The sequence below is a fragment of the Papaver somniferum genome, chromosome 5 (assembly GCF_003573695.1).
Source record: "Papaver somniferum cultivar HN1 chromosome 5, ASM357369v1, whole genome shotgun sequence".
Classification (NCBI taxonomy): domain Eukaryota; kingdom Viridiplantae; phylum Streptophyta; class Magnoliopsida; order Ranunculales; family Papaveraceae; genus Papaver; species Papaver somniferum.
In genome coordinates this window covers 13,114,135-13,137,787 of record NC_039362.1, presented here as the reverse complement: position 1 = coordinate 13,137,787, position 23,653 = coordinate 13,114,135, and the positions used below count along the sequence as shown (strand labels likewise).

Genomic DNA, 23,653 nt, shown 5'->3' with positions numbered 1-23,653 from the left:
AGGAGAAGTGTCCTGGTTTATCACATACGTAACAAATAATGTTTGATCTATCCTTCTTTTCTTTCCCTTGGTTTTGATCATTCTGACTTGTTGTTCTATCTTGTGAGTTAAACCTTCCTCCCCTTCCTCGGCCTCTGTTTACTCTACCACCTCTTCCACGACCTCTTCCTCTTATCGCAGAGTTTTGTTGGTAAGAGTTTGTGTACAAGAGTTTTCCTTGAATTTCTCCATTGTTTTCTTCATCAAGGATTCTCTCTTCATATGCTTTCAATCTTCCAATTATATCTTCATAGCTAGTCTTCTTTAAATCTAAGACTTTTTCGAGAAGCTATGATATGAATATACTTGGATCTTGGTAAACTATTGAGAAACTTTTTTACCAGTTTATCTTCATCAATGGATTGTCCAAGTGACGCAGCTTTTGAGGCTATCTCTGATAGCTTTCCTGCAAAGCTATCAATAGTATCAGTGTCTTTCATCTTCACTCTTTCAAATTCAGACATTAAGGTTTGCAGACGGGCTTCTTTAACTCGATCAGCTCCGAGATTACGTGCCTTTATTGCATCCCAAATTTTCTTTGGAGTTTCCTGTTCACCAACTTGTAGAACAAGACATTCTGGTATTGCTTGGAAGAGTAATCCAATGGCAACATTGTTTTTGTCTGGGTCCAATGTACCAGGATCAATTATTTCCCAAACTTTGTAGATTTTCATCAGTACCTTCATTCTCATGGCCCATACTGTGTAGTTTGTGGCGTTGAGGATTGGAACTTGTATTGATGGTCGCGTGAACTGTTTTGCACCCACAATGGTGGTTTCGTTTTCCATGGCTCAGAAACAAGCCCTGATACCAATTAATGGCAACTGCAAGATAAAACTTAGCTTATATAAAGACAACTCTCTTTAATGATGTTTAGAAAATCTCTCAAAACTAAACACAAGCTCTAATCTTGCTCATATGATCAACCACAACTTTGGTGATCATATATATATAGAACTACGAATTCCTTTTCCTAGTCCTATTACCTTATTACATGTCTTTCCTTTTCTTAGAATTAGATGACTTATAATTCCCTTAGGATTACATAAATTTCCTAATCTTGTCCGAACCAGCTTGTTAGTGACTTCTATGTTGAAGTTAATCCAACAAACTGTGCATTAGAAACAGTTGTATTAGTGCTGAGATTTCTTTTTATCTCCACCAGCTTGTTATAAGCTGACTTCATTGTGGATAAATGTAGTTAACTGTTAGTAGTTTTTTTTTTAAAGTGATGATAAGCTAGCGATGACAATTGTTTTAGAGGAATTCAGACCTTCCATGTTTGGTTTTTGACTTAAAACTATTAGTGTATTTGTGATTTGGTCTAAAGTAAGAGAAAATTTATAATAACTCATACTCCCTTCGTCCCACTATTAAGTGACCTAGTTCAAGTTGGCACAATTTTTAAGGCAAGCAAGGAAAAAAAATATTTTTAATCACTTTTTACAATTATACCTTTATGGATAGTAAATAGTGAAATTTTGAAATGATTTATCTCTCAAACTAAACCACAGATGTTCGCAAACTTCGTACCATTGAAAAGTATTTTAAAACACCCACGTAGCGAATATAAACATGACTATCGAATTATGCGTATTTCTTATATTTCTTATAATCAATTAAAAGGATAATTTTAGGAATATCTCCTTGTTTAATGATATAGATCACTCAATGGTGGGACAAAATCTAAAAGTAATTAGGTCGCTTATTAGTGGGACGGAGGGAGTAGGAATATCTAGCGAGTCAAACCCTGGTCAGTACCATCTGGACATGATATGTACCGTAATTGAAAATGAAAATGAGAAAAAAAACGTGAACGGCAGGATTCGAACCTGCGCGGGCAGAGCCCACATGATTTCTAGTCATGCCCGATAACCACTCCGGCACGTCCACTTGATGAACTGAACTCGGATCTTATCTAACATACCGTTTTCCCTCAATAATGGAGATAATTTATAGTAAGAAGCAAGGGAAACGTTGTCCATGAAAGTTCTATAAAAAGAAACTCGTGATATTGGATGGTATTTTTAATTCGTCTTAGCCTTCCGGCTATTCCCAAATTGCTAGCTACCAATATTAGATTTCATAGCTCGAAAAAAGACGTTTGATTCTTGCGGTTTATTATCGGAAAACAAGCACTCGTGTTCATTTTGCTCAATAATTGCTTAGAAAAAAAAAACTCTACAGTAAGATCAAGCACTAAGGTAGCCACGTTCTCGAGAATATCAACCTCCATGACATCTTTTGATGAAATGGCAAAGAGCCAAGGCTGGTTATCAAATGCTGCTGATGTGAAGTATTCGATAGCAAAGCCTTGGCTAGCGGGTATTAAGTATTCGGCTAATTTCAAATTTTTGGAATAATTAGAATTTAGTACTCAGATTTTGACCAATATTAGGTTTTGGTTTAACATTTGTCCAACATTAGGGCTTGGTACCTGGACTGGACATTGACTCTAATTGACTCGGTTAAATGTTAATTTTTTTATAGAAAATGTTTGAATAATAAATAAATAAAAAGAAAATAGAAATAAAGGGAAACTACTATAAGAAATTACTAAAGTAACCTTAAATTTGCTCACTTTAACTCTCGTTTTCTCTATCTATACCATCACCGCCACCATGCTCTCAAAAGAAAAACAAAAAATATCACCACCACCAAATCCCTTCTCGAAATATAACAGACCCTGCTTGAAAGCTTCATCATTCAATCACAGACTCAAAACCCAACTCATCTTCCCTTGATTTTTCTAACTACTCCAGTCTTCTTCATCAATCTCATCATTCTTACCTGCCATCAATCAAACTACCACTGCGAGCTCGAGTTCTTCTCAGCCATCACCAACAAAACTCTTTGTGACCATCTCCCATCTGTTCTTATAAAACTCGATTCAGTTCGTCTTAATGTTTCTCTTGCTCTTCATAGAAACCTTGTTCTTATAAAATTTGATGTTCTGTTGTTTCCTTTCTCTTAATTTTTGATAGAAATGTGATTGAGCCCTATTTCTTGACACCTTCAATTTCGGTTTCTTAGAAATTAGTACAGAAATTGACCAATTTGGGAACCCTAGATTGAGAACTCAGAAAATTTGGGAATTTTATTAAAGCCCTAATTTGTGATGTCGATAAAAATTGGTTGTTTTTTATGATTTTTTTCTAGGGATTTCGGTTGGTGAAAAGGGGATCTGGTGTTGTTCATAAATTAATGGGATTTGATAGTGAATAAGAATGGTGATTTTGCTTGAGTTCTGTATGAAAAAATGGGTTTGCTGTCGATGGTGAGTTTGGGTAAGAAATTGATAGTGGGAGATGTACATTAATGAAGCTGGTAATTATAATCGGTGTGCTGTGAAGAATGGGTTTGGAGTTCAGATTGGGAATGTGATGTTGTTGTTGTTGATTATAGTGATGGATGAATGAATGAACTGAAATGGTGGAATGGATGATGCAGTGAATCAAGAATAAACACGAACGGATGTGTTAATTCAAGTCTTCTGATCTCCTCCATCAAAACCCAACTCTAATCTCTGCAAACCCTAATTTATTTTATATATGTTCACTGAATCAAGGCAGTGCTTATTTTATTTCTTCTCGACCTTGTTTCAGGGAATAAACCCACCTCAAGGGGTACGCTTGTAAACTCGTCATTTTCACAATATTTTTATTTTATAAAATCATTAAGGACCAGTCAAAAACAGTCAAAAACAGTCAACGTAGGTCAACGTCTGGTCCAGATACCAAACCCTAACGTTAGATAAATCTTAGACCAAAGCATAGTATTGGCTGCTGACTGTCATTGTCATTGGAAAGAGAGTCAACAAAGTCGATCGGAAAAAACACGTAAAAAAAATGGAAGTTTTCTCCAAAACAAAATTTAACATAGAAAATTCAAATGCTATCGTGTGAAATCTAAGCAGTGGCCCCTATAAATCTTTTGGACACTAAATGAGGTAACCGCTTGAATTTAAAATTGGAGACGACCCTTATTTAAACATTTATACAAACACTTACAGTAATCTTCTACATCACAGGTTCAAGCCAAGAAAGAAAAAGAAGAGACAAATTAAAATGGAGGACGGAGTTGTGGTTCTTTTAGATGTTTGGGGAAGTACTTATGGAATGAGAATAAGAATTGCTTTAGCAGAAAAAGGAATCAAATATGAGTGCATAGAAGAAGAAAACATTCTTGTAAAGAGCCCTTTGCTTTTGAAAATGAATCCGGTTTACAAAAGGGTTCCTGTTTTGATACATAACGGGAAACCTATTTGTGAATCACTCTTAATTCTTGAATATATTGATCAAGTTTGGAAACACAAGTCCCCTGCTCTTTTGCCCAGTGATGCTTACCAGCGAGGCGTCGCTAGATTTTGGGCTGCATATGTAGATGCAAAGGTAAAAATCTCTCTAACATAATCCATGCTTTTGTGTTTGTTAAAATTTATAACAATTGATTATTTTAATCATAATCTATTATATGAATGCTTGTTAAAATTTATAACAATTGATTATTTTAATCATAATTGAAAAAATAATTATGACCATAAATAGAAAAAGAATTGTTTTTAAAAATTATCATAATCAATTATGACCATAAATAGAAAAAAAATTGTTTTTAAAAATTGTTCTTACTTTCTCTAAAATATCAATAGAAAGACAAAAAAAAGTAATATAAGATAGAAAAAAAAATCATAGGTTTTCGTACTTTCCTCTCCTTTTTGAAAGTCTTTTTTCTAAGATAATCTATTATTTAAAAATGGGGTTTGTGAAAATTTATCATAGAAATGATTCTATCAAAATCATTTATCTATTTATGTTTGAGGAAGGATCCCTTCACACTTTTATTCTCACACGTTGGACGTCATTTTTGTGAATAAAAACCGTCCGTAACAGATTTGAAGCTAATATCTTGGGGTCATGTTCCTCTTACCAAGTTCTACATGCATACCAAAAGTGGGCACATTTCGAACTGGAAAGCCTCACGATTTACCAATCTTAATTTCAATGGCTAAAAATCAGTTGATTTTCAAAGGCTCATTTTCAAAGTAGTAGATGGTGGTTTTATACATCTCGGAATACGCTCATTTTCAGTAGGAAATTCGAGGTCTGTAAGAGGAACATATCCCCAAAATATTAGGTTCAAATCCGCTACGGTTTGGTTTCTATTTGCAAAAATTACGTCGAAGGTGTGAGATAGTGTGAGAATAAAAGTGTGAGGGGATCCCTCCTCTGTTTGTTTATCTACTATAATCATAAATTCTACCAAACATGGCTTATAACTTTTCATTTTAGCCTATTTTTTAGAAGAATGTTTTCTTCTAAAAAATGATATTAACACTTTTGCAGAAACAAAGGCAATATTGGGTTGAAAGAACCAGTCTATTTTAAGTTTTGACATTCATATTTACTTTTTTTTTCCTTTGATCGATAACGACTATCTTAAAAAACTTAATATACAGATATACGAAGGAAGTGCGAAGAAGGTGTGGATGAGTAGCGGAGAAGAACAAGATAAAGTTAGTAAAGAGTTTATAGATTGCTTGAAGGTGATAGAAAAAGAGCTTGGAGAAAAGCCTTATTTCAGTGGTGAAGAAGAGATGGGGTTTGTGGATGTGGCTTTGATTCCCTTGTACTGTTATTTTTATCCTCTTGAGATGTTTGGAAAGTTCAGTGTAGAAACCGAGTGTCCAAAGTTAATGAATTGGGCAAAAAAGTGTATGAAGAAAGAAAGTGTGTTTCAGTCGCTTGTTGAACCGAAAAAGATATATCAAGCCATGTTGGACTTCAGACAGACTACCTTATGACTGTCGTAGGTCATCTTTTTTTATCAGACACAAACAATGTATGAATTAAAATTTTAGATATGAGCCATTTGGGGTCATTTTTATAATTTTGATCCAGCCAAGGAGTACTATTTATTCATTATTGAGTTGGAACCCCAAGCTTTTCAAACAGTGTAAAGTCAATCCATATGCCTTTGCTTGATCAGGTAGTGTTTCAGAAACACTCTCCTTCTCCATGCACAATTGTTTGTCCATTTCACAATCTTTTGGCATTGGGCTTCTATGCTGAAATACCCACGCACTTCCAAGGTGTGAAACCTACTGTACATGGGGATCGTAGATACTTTTCGAAGAAATTTATCCTGGTCTTTGGAATTTATTTTTGACTTGTGTTAGAACATAGCTCGGTTGAAACCACCAAGCGTTGGTATGTCAAGTTTGGTTGTCATATTTTAGTGAGTAAAACTCATCTAAGAGTCACTTGATTATGTGCTAGAGACAACTTCGTTTAGGTTAGACTAGAAAGTCTAGGAATGTTGAGACATACAAGTATTACTCGTAGACCTGAAGAGCGTGAAGAAGTAATGAACTACAACGACGACATCATCCTTCCTCTTGAGGTTAGTAATATTGACTTGAAATGTTTCATTCCTAACGTATCTTTCAAGTCGTGCTATACTGAAAACATAACTGCGAAGCTGTGTATGGATATATTACTCTAGTAGTGAGACATGATCATATGATCATAGTATTAGGGAATTGGACTGCGAAGTATAACGATTATCTTTTGAACTTCGTAGATATGACATCGACATAATCTTATGAATGATGTTATGATTATGTGAATGGGTAAAGGTGAAGATTTCATCCTAGGAAACAATATTTCACATTTGTTTAAAGAAAGTACATTCATGAACTTGTTTGATGAATCTAAAGGGAAATCGCTAGGCTTATTGGTACGAATATTCATTACAAATATTTGGATTACCAATATGTGTGAGATGGTAAAACCGATCGTAACTTTTTTATGTATCTTGGTACAACTAATAAAAATGCCTGACTTATGATTTGGTATGACTAGTTTTGATTAATTGGTGTAACCGATCCTAAGTAATCATCTGAGATGGTATGATCGATATTTGTAATTGGTGTGACCGATCCTAGTAATTGGTGTAACCGATCACAGAGAATTGTGTAATCGATCCTTGTAATTGGTGTAACCGGTCCTAGTAATTGGTGTAACCGATCCTAGTGATTGGTGTGACCGATCACAAGCAATACCATGTGTATATGGTAACCGGTCCTGGTAATCGATGTAACTGATCCAGGTAACTGATGTAATCGGTCCTGGTAACTTGTGTGACCGATCACAAGTGCTTCCATATTAGGGTATAACCGATCCTAGTGATCGGTAGAACCGATTGGACCCATGGATGTAATTTGATATTTGATCAATCACATAGTTGTCTTGGAATACAAATGAACCAATTCTAAACTTGTTTGGAAGTGTGGTATAATCGAGTCCAAGACTGTAAATATGAAAGAGGATTTACAAAAAAGAGATGTCAACATTCTTTGAACACGTACAATAACTCTTATCTTTTATTGTTCAAATATATTCCTTAGTACTTAAGGAGATCCCAGACCGAAATAAATGAAGAATATTTTAATTAAGGTTATTAGTTTTATATACTTTAATTACCAGCAATTAAATGCATATCTCTAGAGAATAAAAATTAATAATGTGCATTTAGTAATTGGAGATTTTTTATTGAGAGATTTCGGGAAATATTGGACAAAGCATTTATTGGAATTATGAAAACTGAATGGGCATTTATTGCATATCTTGAGAATACTTTCGGTTTTGGACATTCCTTGGTGTCCAAACATCCTTGGTCTATAAATATCTAAATTTGCAATTCTAGCAAACTATCATAAGAGCCAGGCAAACTTCATCTTTTTGTTGTTTCTGGTGGAGCCGTCTAATCGGAGAGGAAAGTACCCTAATTAGGCGAAATCTCTTACGATCACTCGTTTAAAGACTTCTGTGGGTTCCAGAAGCTCTACGAGTACTGTTGATGGGAAACTAGATAATTGCACAGTCATTAGTTTTCGATTGATTTGATTGACTAACGGTTGTTGAAACTTTGGTTGCGCCTAGTTTGTTTATTCTTGAGAATCTTCTCTTCTGATATAAGATTCACTCAAACTAGATCGAAGTATCTACAGGATCTTTAGAACTGTTTGTAGATCTAAAGACATCTGTGATAATCCATTGTTAACAGACTCCGTTCTATGCGTGATTGATCACAAGAGATTCAAGTGGTGTTGTGTAGGTTTTAATTGAAGATTAAAGGAGATTTGAAGACGGAGAATATTTCTTATTGGTTTCTCATATCTTTGTATTGCAAAAACCTTGATCGCCTGGGATCCAACTGGAATCGGATTTATTCAATTGATAGTTGCGTTAACGCCTAATAGTTCTCTTGAGATATATTTTGATTGTTACAAATCCGAATCTTATTACTTTGGTAATAGAGATTGGATTGATCTAACCGGTCAAAGGAGTTTATTAGCTTAAACGGAAGATCCTTTGCATATGATTTGAGATATCTTATCTTAAAGAATCAATAGAGTTGTTACCAAATAGATTTGTTGTTCCATTACTGTTTGGAATACGATCCAAAGGAATTGTTCTAGTGCATGCACTCATCGAAGTCGGAAGCGCAGGGATACCGAGGAAACTAAGTGAACTAGGGGTAGTTGTTTGGTCTCAACTATAGGAAGTTGGTTTAGATTTTGTATAGCGGGTTAATTCTGAGAGTATTCAATTCTGGACCAGGACCCGGGGTTTTTCTGCATTTGCAGTTTTCTCGTTAACAAAATTTTGTTGTTTCTTTTACTTTCCTATTTCCGCAATTATAATTGATTATTATAATTAGAAGTAAAATACACAAACGTTAACTCCGCTTTACTTGATAGTGATCCTATAGAGTTTGGTTAAGTCCGAACCTATTATTAAGTAATCACACTTTGGTAGTCGTATTGTCTCGATCTCGTATCTATAGACAATCACACAAAGTGTGAATACCGATTTGTAGTACTGTCTCGACTTTGTCATAGAGAATCACTTTCGGTAAGAGGACTTATAGGTGGATTAATTAAAGATTGTGGTGTATTTGGGTACCCTCGTCTTTTCAATTGGTATCAGAGCAGGCAAACACGAAACGATCTTACAATCTGTGTTTGGTACGATCCAACCTATAAGAAATGAACTCGAGTTCACATGAATTGATTTCAGTTAACATACCGCCAAGATTTGACGGAACAAACTATCTATGGTCGAAATATGCTATGAGATCTTTTCTTCAATCACGAGATTTCAATACTTGGCTATTAGTCGTTGATGGTTATAATCGCCCGAAAGTAGAAAATTTGGAAACTGAGTTTAAACGCTTAGTGGATTATGCAAAAGAAGAAAAGGCTTTTGCTAAGCAGAATTCAGATGGTTTGAATGCTATTATACATGATGTAAGTCGTGATCTGCAACATCATGTATCAACATGCCAAACTTCAAATGAAGCTTGGGATAACTTTCAGATTGTATTCGAAGGTAACACATCATAAAAGGAAGCTAGACTTCAAACTCTCACTTCTGATTGAGAAAACCTTCGAATGGATGATAACGACACTTTTTAAGAGTTTCATATTAAACTCTCTGAGATAGTTAATGCCTCTTTCTCTCTTGGAAAGACTATTTCTAAAAAAGATATAGTGTGCAAAATTCTCAGATCGTTTCAATCAGATACGAATCCAAGAAACATGAAATCATTGTAATATCCGGTTTAAATATTAAGGGCATTTTTGTCTTTTGTTAATAAAGGGTATTTTGGTAATTTAATATTTTGATTTGTATTTTCTCTTTGCAAACCTGTGAAAATATTTCTGATAAATATTATTTAATTAGTCTTGGTTAGATAATTAATTATATATCTTGATAGTTTTTATTTATGAATATTTAACTTAATTAGGCATTTTTAGCGTCGGCCATTAATTAAGGTCCGAAGATTTGACCATTATTTACATAATGAATTCAGCCACCCAAGTCAGTTGAAAATGGAACGTAGAATCTTCTAGTTTTGGTAAAGAATATTGGTAATTAACCATGTCGACACTTGTCGACTTGCCATTGGCAGTTGACATGATTGTTAAGTATTACCTTAGAGCGTCCACAGTGGTACGATCAAAACCAAAGATCAAAGACCAAAACAAACGATCAAATTTGAGTTTAGTCTGTAGTGTCACGTTAAGGCAGTGGAGTATATTTAGTCGGGTGGATGTATAATCCACGCTTGCATGTGGAGCGTTGGTATAATCTTCGTTTGGGCCGGGCGGAGATATAGTTAACGCTGGTTGTGGGGCGTTGATAAAGAATACGCTTGTTGTGGGGCGTACATATATTTCACGCTCGGAGAAGGGGCGTTTGTATAATCTACGCCTGGTGTGGCGAACGTATAATCAACGCCTGAATGAAGCGTTTGTATAATCAACGCCTGTTTTGAAGCGGACGTATAATCAACGCCTGTTTCAGGCGAACGTATAATCAACGCCTGTTTTGATGCGTACGTATAATCAACGCCTGACGTGGGGCGAACGTATAATCAACGCCTGTTTTGAGGCGTAAGTATAATCAACGCCTGTTTGAGGCGAACGTATAATCAACGCCTGACGTGGGGCGTACGTATAATCAACGCCTCCTCTTCTCTCAGGCGTACGTATAATCAACGCTTGGTTTGCAGGCGTACGTATAGTGTTGGACTTCTATTAACACACGTATCTAGAACGTGTGGCATTAAATCCCGGCCAATCTCTAACCACCACGTATAGCCACGTGTTCACTTTCCCTTTACCCTAATCTTCTCCGTCTTCTTCTTTTCTTTTCTACCTCCTCTTTGTTTCTTTGTTTCTACCGCCCACAAACACAGCTTCTTAACAAAAACATCACAGTGACGAGCAGTAAAAGAAAAGAAAAAACCAAGATACTTGATGAACCCGGGTTACAAAAGAGGTATGTTTTTTTTTTCTTAATCTCTTTTGTTTTATCCATATTGTTGTATAATTTATTTAGGGTTTTATTTGTTAAAATTAGTTTATCTAAAATTTGGTTTTAACGAACAAATATGAACATGAAATTGGTTAAATTTAATTGGGTATGTGTATTTTATGTTTTTATAGAGATTAATATGTATGTGAAAAAAACCATATTTGATGATTATGTAAATTTGGTTAAATTTTTTTTTAAAATAGTTAGATTTATTAGAGCTTCCACAGTGGTTGTAAAAATTTGATTTGTGGGTATTGTAAAAATTTGATTTGTGGGTATTGTAAATTTTTATTTGATTTATAATCTATTCACTAAAATTTATTAGAGCTTCCACAGTGGTATTGTAAAAATTTGATTTATTATTTTTGGGTATTGTAAAAATCCGTGGTTATGTAGATTATGTAGGAAATAGTTCTCACCCTTCAACTGTTTCAATCAACCTATTTCAATTGAGAGCTTCCTTTTATTGTTTTTCTTCATGTTGTCTGTTGGTAATTAATTTTAGTGAATATGGTTATCAATAATTGTAGTTATGTAAATTATTGGATTAATTTTAAATTATTGTAAATTATTGTAGTTATGTAAATTATTGGATTAATTATTGGTTTTCTGCATGTTGTATGTGAATATGGTTACCAATAATTGAATTTGTATTGTTTTTTTTGAATTTTGAGGTGATTAATTTTAGTTATGTAAATTGTAGTTATGTAAATTTTGGGAGTTACATATGTAGAAGAGCTAATTGCGTGAGTATGGAATTGATTTTTTAGTGATTTTTATGGAATCTTGAAGTGATTAAATTGGGTTGTGGAATCTTGTAATGATTTTGGAAATGCATCGGTGACGATTTAATTTGTGTTTCTGGAATTATAGAATTTGGAATTGATATGGTTTGTGTTAAGGATTTATAGTATTTGGAATATAAATGGTGATGGACTAATAAAAATATTCGTTAATGAGGGTTGGTCTTTTAATAATGTAACTGCATCTATATTGTGTGTGCACAGATGTTGAACAAATTCACAGCGCGTTTCAATGGTCGCGTGAAGACGAACAAGAAACAAAAATCTGTAGCCGAAGAGGATTATAACTTAATCGCTACTGGTACAATTAAGGAGGTTGATATTCCCCGGTTAGGGAGGTTTCCTATACTGCAAGATGATAAACCGCACGCTACTACGGACATCACATTTACAGGGGAGCACAAATTGAAGTATCAACATCGTGGATCTTTGGCATCGGTAATTCATCACTATCAAACTATTTCACAACACTGTCCTAGAGCTAAATATATTATTGAAAAAGCGGGATGGCAAAATTTACTGGACATACAATGTAGCGAAACCAACCATTCAATGGTTGATTATATTGCTGAGCGGTTTTGGGATACAACAAACACTTTTCACTTCCCATTTGGTGAGATGGGATTCACCCCCTAGATTGGCTCATGTTGACTGGACTGAGTATCGGTGATGGGCCTGATGTTCCTTATGATTCGGGGAAGTACCAATTTGAACATGTTCGTGAGCATATCTTTCCGGATATCCAAGATGTCACGCTCTGTCCAAAAGCACCGTCGTGGGTTTCAAATTCAATTACAATTAAATATTTAAGGTCATATTTCATCGAAGACAAGTTGGTTGCGGCTGAAAATGATAGCACCCTTGCTCATAGAGTAGCAATTGCCTTTTTCATGTATGTTTTGGGACATTTTTTCTTTTCTAATGCAAAGACTTATATTGATGCTGGATGGTTAGCTGCTTTTGAAAATCTTGATGTAGTATCCACGTATGACTGGGGTGGTGCTGCGTTTTCGAAATTGTATGCGGCACTCCGTTTATCTGGGAGGAGACAGAAGGCACTATGTGGTCCATTCCAAGTATTAGAGGTATTCTTTCAATCTAGTTATTTTTCCTCTCATTGTTTATTTTGTTGCTAAGTTATTAAATTGGCTAATTATTTTGATGGAGTAGTTTTGGGGGTATGAATACCTGGGCATATGTCGACCAGAAATCCCAGAGGCGAGTACAGAACAAAAATGGCCCGTATCTTCTAAATGGAATGTACCGAAGAATACAAATGATATTTTCCGTTGTAGGGATTTACTAAGTAAGCTTACTGCTGAACAAGTGACATGGCGCCCATGGGAATCATACAGAGAAGTTCTTGCATCTGATATGGGATGCACGGCTACGCGGCTATCAGACTCGAGATATATTTTTCTTACATGGGCATTGTGAGTTAATTTGTAAATTTTATTATTAACATACTTTTTTCTATATAACATACTTACTATATAACATACTTTTTTCCTATATAACATACTTACTAAATTCTTATTCCCTTTCTAACTGTACAGCACAACATGTATCTTGGTGAAAGGTGTTGGCGGCAAAACCATTGTACTTTCGTTGTTCCTATAAGACTACACACAGTTATAGGGGATATTGGCAATATTCAAGCCGAACGCCTAAAAAAGAAGGTTTGGTCGATGCAACAGAGATAGTGCAAGTTGTTAAAGATTATGATATATATTTACAATACTGGACAATGGTAACCAACTCCAAAGATTACGTGACTCATCCTATTTGGGAAGCCCAAACATATGGGTATGTCGGTGACTTGTATACGGTCCCAATTGAACAACCTGTTGAACATGTACATATCCCTCCTCCACATCTATTATCCCACGTAAGTGTACTTTCGACTTTTTATTGTACGTTCGATTTTTGTTGGTATATTTGTACTTATATATTTTATTTTTTCTTGACACGCATGAAGCTTACACATTATTTCAAGAAAATGCTGATTTTAATCAACAATTTCGCGAATTTACATTAAAACAAACGAAGGAGAGGATGGACGTTATTATGTCGAAAGAAGCAGAAATACAAAGGCTAAATAATGCGAACGTTGATTTGCAGCAACAACTATCTCTTTTCCGTATGCCACACTGTCCAACCTCAGCTTGGATACGGTTCCTTTTCCCAAACCCTGCCATCACAAGTTTGGAGTGGTATGAATCAAGGATCAGCTTCAACAATGTCCTCAGTCAATACCAATCCGAGAACGCACATGCCTTTTGTGGCACCAAGATCGTCCACTTCGGATAATGATAATATGAAGGGTTAATTTGTTATGACTATTTAGATGACCTGTCTTTGGAGTTATCTTTTCTTATCTTATATAGTATAGTCATATCATATATAGTATAGTCTAATCATATATAGTATTGTCATATCAGGTCACTGACAAACACTTTATCTTTTTTGGAAAACACATTTGCGTGAACCCAAAAAAATATCTATTTTTGGTTTTTTTAATGCTCTTGAAAATGGGTTATAAATTAAAGACTGGTTTCACTCAATATATGAATAACAATACATCTCTTCTGCTTCATATAGTAATGGAACACTATGAGAAAACCGCTCATTATTGCTCTTCTGTTTCTTCTTCATCTTCTTCTTCTAATAGTAGTTTTTATTCCTCGGATGATGATGCAATAGCAATTATGCAAAATAACATGGCCGTTAGTTTGGGAGTCCTTGTTACAAATTCAAAATGGCCTCAAACTCGTATCAGAATACCAAGAGATCGTGAGTCAGGGGCTGAACTTCTATGGAACGACTATTTCTCTCCGTACCCAAACCAACCACCCAATGTTTTTCGCAGAAGATTTAGAATGCGTCGACAATTGTTTAACCGGATAGTGGAAGGTGTTACCAATGCAAACAGATATTTTGTTCAAAAACCCGATGCTTGTGGAGTTTTAGGATTAAACCCTCATCAAAAAGTAACAGCAGCAGTACGAATGTTAGCTTACGGATGTGCGGCAGATGCAATAGACGAGTACTTACGCATAGGAGAAACAACTGTGCTGGAAGCTACTCGTAGGTTCTGTAAGACGATTGTGAATGTATGGGAAAGAATATTTGCGTGAACCAACGGCTGGTGATATTGAACTGTTGCTCAAGCAAAACAAAGACCGGGGATTTCCTGGGATGCTGGGTAGTCTAGATTGCATGCATTGGAAATGGGATAAATGTCCGTCGGCAGAATCTGGGGCTTACACCGCGTATAAAGGGAGCGAAAGTATCGTGTTGGAGGCAGTGGTGTCGTATGACCTATGGTTTTGGCATGCTTTTTTTGGTATGCCCGGTTCTAACAACGATATTAATGTTATGAACCGTTCATATGTTTTTCGAAGTCTTGTAACAGGAAAAGCACCGCCGGTGAGCTATGAGGTGAACGGACATTCATATGATATGCCGTATTATCTAGGTGATGGAATATACCCAGAGATTCCTACTATTATTATGGCCATTAAACATCCGGTTGGTAGGAAAAAGGAAATATTTTCATCGATGCAAGAGGGTGCAAGAAAAGATGTTGAACGGGGATTTGGTGTACTTCAACAACAATTTGGAATCATCAAACAACCTGCAAGAATGTGGAATCCAGATGTGCTTGCCTATATCATGAAAACTTGTATTATCTTACATATATGATAGTCGAGGATGAGCGTCTACCCGGTGACTGGCCACATGTTTATGAACAACGTAGCAACGCAGCACCGGTTAATATATTAAGAGGCAATAGTGACGAGTTTTCCCAAATTAGAGCTCAGCAACGCCGACGTGCAATGCGTAACAAAGATGCACATATTCGCTTGCGTGATGACTTGACGAATATATATGGGCAGAATATGGGAATTAAAAATTGTCGTTTGTCATTTCCTTTCTATTATCTCTTTGTATGTAAACATCCTCAAGTTTTAATTAAGGTCGTATGTTTCAAAAAAGTAGAAATTTAATTCAAATCAACGGAAGTAAATTTAAAATCCAAAAATTACATAATAATAATGCTAATTGTTCAGATAATAAGAAATTTAAAACATAATAATACTAATAATACTACTAATCACTAAATAGGAGAAATAATTAAGGTTTGAACTATTCCGCCTTTGTGTTAAGATTGGTTTCTTTTATTCCGAACTATGTCCGCCCTGCGAAGTCGGAAGTACTCTTGTTGTACAGGTTCCATTTTTTCAAGATCCATCATAATGATGCGAAATTCTTCGTCTTCAGCTTGCTTGGCTATTTTTGCCGCATGTTCAGCTTGTTTTGCTGCAAACTCTGCTGCTCTTTGTTCCATCTTGAATCTTGATTGTGCTTGGTAATGAGTATTGAAATTTTGTTGTTCTTTAATAATTATTCCCATCAATTCCTCTTGGTGACTGGATTTCTCTCTCCCTGTTTTCTTCAATCTTTTTGCTGCTTTTTTCCCCATCTTACGAAGATATGTGTTCTCTATGTCTCCCCCATCTGTGTCGTTACCGGTCTCTCCTTGAGTTGTTGTTTGCGGTCCTTCATCATCTTCCTCGTTATTCTCATAAGTGTCCAAATCATGCGTCGTATCGAATACAAAAGTCGATCGTCGATTATATTTTATATTTTCTAACACAACTGGGTAGCACTCTTCGTGCTTAAATTTTTTCCCATCGTTGCATTCCTTGAACCTCTTGTTAACTTCTTCAAGCTGTTAATGTTTTTAAAAACACTTAAGTACATGGGCGCTTATTAAATATTAGAAAACAATTGTTCGAAAAATCAAGAATGCTTACCTTCTTTTCAGGACCCCATCCAGTATGATATTCACCTTCAACTTCTGCCTCTTTTGCCGAAAATAACGCCACATCTTTACTTATTCCCTGATATCGTTTTTGCCAAGAACTCCAAGACCGCTCTGGATTATTAGGTAAATGAAGTTCAATATCATCCTTGATACGAGTCCACAACGTCGCCTCTGATTGATCAGTTCCAACACTAGAATCTTGAGATATAGGTAAATGAATTTTACACATTGTTACATCTTCAATTGTCGTAAAATTTGGACCTCGTGCTACTCTTGGTGCCATTGTAAGCGAATCCGTGAAAATTTTCCAACTGATTTGAAAGCAGAAACAATGTTTCTTCTTATTGGTGTGGATAGTTTGAAGTATTTAGTCATGGTAAAATGTCACAGGATCTCATGTGTATATATAGGTGTTTCTTCCGAAATTTTCAACGTTCCGAAATGTCTTCCAAACTTTCCAACGTTCCATTTTCTTCAACGTTCGAATTACCAACGGTATAAAAAAATTTCAAAATCAATTTTGTCTAAGTATTTTTTTTTTTAAACTCAAGCTTGGGGCGTTAACTTTATAAACGCCTGGAGTGGGGCGTTAACTATATAAACGCCTGGCGCGGGGCGTTAATTATATCAACGCCTGTCTGGGGCGTTAACTATATAAACGCCTGGAGTGGGGCGTTAATTATATCAACGCCTGTCTGGGGCGTTAACTATATAAACGCCTGGCGTTGGGCGTTAACTATATATACGCCTGGCGTGGGGCGTTAAGAATATCAACGCCTGGCTGGGGCGTTTGTATAATCTTCGTCTGAATGGGGCGTTAATTTTATGAACGCCTGACGTGGGGCGTAAACTTTAGCAACGTCCCAACGGGCGAACATTTTATCAACGCCTGAACCGGGCGTAACTTATATACACGCCTCTTTATGGGGCGGTGACTTTACGTACGTTTCACAACAGGCGTAGATTATACACACGCCCGATGCCAAACGGTGATTATACCTCCGCTCCACTATATATAGTTTTGGTCATGGTCCCAGACCAAATATGGTCTAGAATTTGGTTTTGGTCCAGATTTTAATCTTTACTCCGTCCCGTTGCGTCTCGTCCCTGGACCATAATTATAGGTTTGCTCGTCCACTGCAGTTGCTCTTAGAGACAGGAAAACTGAGAATCTGGACTCTCATCGTCAGCTGGACCAAATAAAAGAATTTGAGATTTTACATGGTTTCTTGCCACGTGTCACTGTTCAATAGGCTTACTAATGCATAGTAAATTTTATTGTGGTTGTTATTTTGTGCGTGTAAACTAGGCTAAACAATTTGGCTTAGAAAATTTTGACTGAGTTTCCATCAGACTTAGTTTGACTAGGAATATAGTTTTAGTGCCAAATGTCATGACGTCATTAGCTAATAGTAATTAGGGTTTAATTATTTGACTATGTATCTAACAAGAAGACTTGCTTAGGAAAAAAAGGATTATATTTTCAGAGATATCATCTCTATTTAGTGCTTAGGTTACAGTCAACATAAGAAAGAAAAACAAAACTAAGTTATCCTGGTGCGTAAACTATTTGGTAGAGAACTATTCCTTTGATTTTTTTTTTTTTTTTTTTTGGAGCCGAGAGTATTTTTGTTGGTACTTTATGGATTGCGATTTGAGGTAGGCGCAATACCAACTCTTAAATTTTTTTTGATTAAATGCGTTTAAATTTATTGATTCATGATTTTGGCGTGATTGTGATTATATTTAACCTATTTTAACGGGATACGAGATATTTTTGGGAACGGATTTGATCCCGTAAACCCACATGGAGTTCCCTGGGGCGAGCGGTTAATTTATTTGATTATGTTGTTGATATTGTCTCCCTGGAGTGAGCGGTTAATTGATTTGATTCTTTGTACTGATATTGGCTCCCTGGGTAGAGTGGTTAAGACTTATTTTTTGATTTTATTGTTGTTGCAATATGGATGACATGATGTGAGATATGCATGTTGTGGTTGAAAATCATGATTGTTTTATTAAAAGAGTTGAAAATATTTTTGTTGCTTCTCTGTCTACTGAGTGTCAAAACTCACGTCGTATTATGACAAAAATTCCAGATGATGCATGACAAGGAGTTGATCAACGTCGAGCTTAGAGAATGATTTTATAAGTTTAAAGTTATCATTTATGCCTAAAATTCTATTTTAATATGTAATTCATCTTAGTGTTTATGCTGTAAAAATATTATATGATGTTGAGTTGACTGATTTTCGTTTTAAATTCTCAATAAGTTTTGATATTATTATTTTTGTAATAAATGTAAAACATCTTAAGGGACATTTGGTAAAAATTATCGAATTTTCTGAGTGGTATACATATTTTTAAAATAATTCCTTGTACCGGTATTGAATATAGAAAATATCCTATATTTTTTTAAATGTCTCATAAACATCCTATTTTAGAACTATGATACATTGGATTTTAGATCTTAGTGTCTTCTGAGAAAATCCATATCTATCTTTTATCTTTCTGAAATGATAAGCCTTGTTCAATTTTGAGTTGTGTATGATTTTATGTGAACTTCCTAAACCAAACTATCACAGTTTTAATTTTCTGTGGTGCTGGTCAACTTCGTGTTTGACCGAGGTCATATAATACTTAGCTTCATTTAAAAATCCTTGAAAATTTATAACTAATAGTATTTACATTTTGGATTAATCCCTATAAATATCACAAATTTTGGAACTCGTATGAAGCCTCTAAAATTCTAGGAATCTTTCTTTGTCTGTTTTCAGTTTTACAATTTAGTATTAAAATCGTTTCTTATTAATTAAATCCTAAGACTTGAACAGTGTTGATATTTTTATTTGTGAACCAAAATGTGTTTTGTTTCCGGTGACTTTAAAATTAGATCAAATCAACGGTTACATTTTCCTAAATAATTTTTTAAGTATTCCGCTGCGAGAAAAATATTAATTTGAACATAAATAATCTTGCCCATATAAATTGCTTAATGATCTTGGGCTTAGTAGCCGGGGTCGGATATGGTATCCAAGTAGCATTTCGGGTTTTCGGGAATGGGATCTGGGCAGGATCCGATCCCGAAAAATCGGGATGTTACAATCATAGAGGCAAATGATCTTTCAACACTTTCCGGAAGCACACTCGTTGGAAAGTTAAAGATCTTTGATCATGAATCACAATCGTTTCAAGCTAAAGGAATTGCTTTTATAGCTACAAAACTTCCAAAAGCTCCTATGGAGAAAGATAGATTGCTGGATGATTCTGATGAACTGATTGCAGAAGATTCTGATGATGAAATTGAACAGTCATTATCATTAATCACTATACAGTTTCGGGATCTCTCAAGAAAATAAATAAGAGATTTATAAAAGATTCTCATCGATCTTCTCGACCCCATGATCGAGTTCCTGTCAAGAACAAAAAGGATCAAGAAGAAGATGATGAATATCAGCCTCAGTGCTTTAAGTGTAAGCAGAATTCAGATGGTTTGAATAGTCTTCCCCGTACATAGAGAGAGACTTTGTTAGAGGACTGCTCGGTCGAACTCGCAAGCGTTTCTATCTCAAGCTTGTTTGTCAATGTTAGTGATCAAAACTATAAGTCTTGATTTCTAGTCTACTTATAGTGATGTCTCAGACTAGGATAGATTATGTAGTTGAGCATTAGACTTCACGGCGTTCATCAATTGAAGATGAAGAAATACTAAGGAGAGATTGTGGAACTTCATCAACAAAAGGTATGTGGAGACTAAAACTCATCTATCACTTGAAAAGTATATTTCTACTCTATCTCCTATATTGAGACAAAAGTCGTATTACTATATAGTATTTGATTATGCACATTTAAGATTTCGAGCTGAGTTTAACTCGCTTACATATTTATCGAAATATGTGTTGGTAAGCTTTCGCTTCAACCAAGTTCATCTTATATTCTTGACGAAAGTCAAAAGATGATCATGTGAAAATCGCCGAGTAACATCTTACATGGTTTGTGTGATACAATCATCTGATGTAGACTTGGAATGTTTCGTTATGATTATTTCAATAACTTGAAAATTGCTTTGATGCTAATAGTTCGTGAAAACAGCTATTGTCATCCTCTAAGAAAGTTTCAATGATTGAAATAGAGTTTAGAACACTTAACTATCATTGGTTATAAACATAGTATGCATTCTTGCATGTATGTGATCCATGACCGGAACTATAGTATGTATACCCGTATGCGTAACTGTTAGTTGCGAAATTCCGAGTACCTAATTACCCATACCCATACGTGTACTGGCGAAGGGTTTGGGTCCGGAAATTTCTGATGTGTTTGGAAGTATGTGAACCCATTTGCATACTGGCGAACCCAAACTCAAACCATCTACTATAAGTATGCGCACTCGTTTGCATACTTGAGTGGCTAAAGTTCTAAAATCGGTTTGTTCATGAACTAATACATTTATATAATAAGGAGTTAATTCTTTGCAAATCGTGGCTATAATGTTCGTGAATTGATTCGAGTGAGTCAAACCAATTTTGCTTCAATTGTGTTCTTGTATACTTCCATGAGAATATAACAATTGAATAACTCTTTAACTAGTTTCATGTGAGTCATTTGAACTAGTTGTAGTTAAGATGAATAAGTTTGATATGAGAGTGTCCATATAGCTAACTACTTAACTACTGTTGAGCCAACCTAGTGTACACGTTTAGATATGGTTACTCAAACCTAAATGAAGGTACATTTCGTTTGTGTATAACAAGCTAAGTTCGATCTAACGGTGGAAAGATATTAGCTTGAATCTAATCAGATTTTTATCTAACGGTGAATGTTGAATGATTATTACCAAGGTAACTTAGATTACAAACCCTGATTTGAAAAATATATAGGGAGAACTCTAGCAACTGGGAAACCTAATCCCCACACCTCATATGTGACACTAGTTGCGACTAGAGTCGATTCTCCTTTAACCTTAGGTTTTTCACGAAACCCTGTAGGTTAACGACTTAAAGACTTCATTGGGATTGTGAAGCCATACCTCACTATTTTCTCTGTAGTTGTGTGTTTTGATCTTACTTCTACTATCGTGATTGAGTATTATATTTTCTAAGATTTTCTTGAGATTTATCTATGATAGGTAAGATTAAAAGTAGTCACAAACATCTTCGTCTCATCGTTTGTGATTCCACAATATCTTGTTTCGCTTTCATACGGTTAAGATTATTGTGAGGTGATTGATAATACTAGGCTATTCTTCAGGAATATAAGTCTGGTTTATTAATTGGTTCCTGTGCACCTTGATTTATTAAAAGACGGAACAAAACTCATAGGTATTTCTGTGGGGGACAGATTTATCTATTCCAATTGACTTTTGAGTGTGAGACAGATTTGTTTATCAAGTCTTCTACTTTGGGTCGTAGCAACTCTTGGTTGTGGGTGAGATTAGGTAAGGGAATCAAGTGCATAGAATCCTGCTGGGGTTCAGAGACGTAAGGAACATAACTGTACCTTGATCAGTGTGATATTGATTATGGCTCAACGACATTCCAGTCCGAAGTTCATTGGTAGTAGGCTAGTGTATGTAGCGGCTTAATACAGTGTGGTGTTCAAAGCTGGACTAGGTCCCGGGGTTTTTCTGCATTTGCGGTTTTCCTCGTTAACAAAATTATGGTGTTTGTGTTATTTCTTTTTCGTATTATATTTTTTTATATAATAGTGTAAGGACCCTCAAGATCGTCAATGCTATTTGACCAGTCAAGAGATGATCATGAGACGATTTGGCCAATAATGACTCGATTAGTTTAACACGAACGTTAATGTTAGGGCATTGCTCGGTCGAACTCACATGTGTTTCTATCTCAATCATGTTTGTCAATGTTAGTGATCAAAACTATAAGTCTTGATTTCTAGTCTACTATAGCTAAGGTCTCGGACTAGGATAGAAAGTGTAGTTGAGCTCAAGAACTCCATGGCAATCATCATACAAGACGAAGGACTACTCAAGGAACCGGTGGATCTTCATCGACTAAAAGGTATGTGGAGACTTGAACTTATCTATCACTCAAAAGTCTATTTATCTCCTATCTTGAGACAAAAGTTATTTTGCTATATAGACTTAGATTATACACATTTGCTATTCGAGCCGAGTTTATCTCGCCTATCTATTTATCGAAATATGTGTTGGTAAGCTTTGGATTTAACCAAGTTCATCTTTACCTAGTGACTAAAGTCATGACAAGTTTCAATCACTTTGAAAATTGCTTACTTTGACGAAAAGTGGTTTTTATGTTGTTGTAAAATTGGTAGTAAAGTTGTCGTTCACTCAGACTTGTGAAGATTCGATTTTAAATTCAAATTCAATAGAAAACTCAAGAAGTTGTTATCAAGATTATAAAAAGCACCGAGACTCAGGATTCCACCATTAACCAATTAAGCGATTTAATCTAATCAATATTCATGTAATTCTTTACGTTTATAGTGATTTTAATTTATTGCCTCTTGTAGATTTTTGAAGTAACAATTGTAAACATCAAGCATGAAACATCAAAAGTCTTAAACTAAGCATGTTCCATCAAAACGAATCACAATCATTCAATAAAAATCAATTTTCCAATACTAGTTCTATGTAAATAATCATAAAAGAAATTGCAAAAATTAATTAAAATAGAAATATACCACTTTTCATGGAACAATGGCTTCCTCCGTCACCTCAGCTAAGGGGTTTAGCTCCTCATGGTAGAAATACGCTCAAAAGAATTTTGCATTGCTCAAAAAGGTGTTTTTATTGAATAAATATGAGAAAAATAATAAAAGCAGCTCAACTGCAACGTTTATAGTTGTTGCAGATTGAGTGTTACAGAGATATTAAGACTGCTGGATTACGACTGTATTGTTTTGCTGTTGATATGCGATAGTTCTATGCGACTGACTTTGACAGGCCTTTGTTCTTCGTCTTCTCCTTCAGCAGCAGCAGAACCCAGTTTCCTGCAACTTCGATTTCTCGGCTCTGTGGTGCTCTAAACTTCCCTTAAAGTCTCGATCCCATTTTTCTGAAACTCCCCAAAGCTCTTTTATACCCACAGGCTAGATAAATCCGAGAATATCTT

General features: G+C 35.3%; 1 protein-coding gene and 1 non-coding gene across 2 annotated transcripts; one reads left to right on the top strand and one right to left on the bottom strand.

Moving 5' to 3' along the window:
- Positions 1 to 1,850: 1,850 nt before the first annotated feature.
- On the bottom strand, positions 1,851 to 1,932 carry TRNAS-AGA. Its single transcript has one exon. It is a non-coding gene; the product is annotated as a tRNA-Ser (tRNA).
- Positions 1,933 to 4,050: 2,118 nt separating this feature from the next.
- Positions 4,051 to 5,973, top strand: LOC113277278 (probable glutathione S-transferase). Its single transcript, XM_026526411.1, has 2 exons — positions 4,051 to 4,430; positions 5,495 to 5,973. The coding sequence occupies exons 1-2, from the start codon at positions 4,107 to 4,109 to the stop codon at positions 5,837 to 5,839; spliced, it is 669 nt and encodes a 222-aa protein (XP_026382196.1). The 5' UTR covers positions 4,051 to 4,106; the 3' UTR covers positions 5,840 to 5,973.
- The last annotated feature ends 17,680 nt before the right edge of the window (positions 5,974 to 23,653 follow it).

Bases quoted from the DNA above. Each gene is read 5' to 3' on its own strand.
- LOC113277278 (XM_026526411.1), top strand. From the start codon at position 4,107: ATGGAGGACGGAGTTGTGGTTCTTTTAGATGTTTGGGGAAGTACTTAT. The intron at 4,431-5,494 runs GTAAAAATCTCT...CTTAATATACAG, and splicing joins CTGCATATGTAGATGCAAAG to ATATACGAAGGAAGTGCGAA.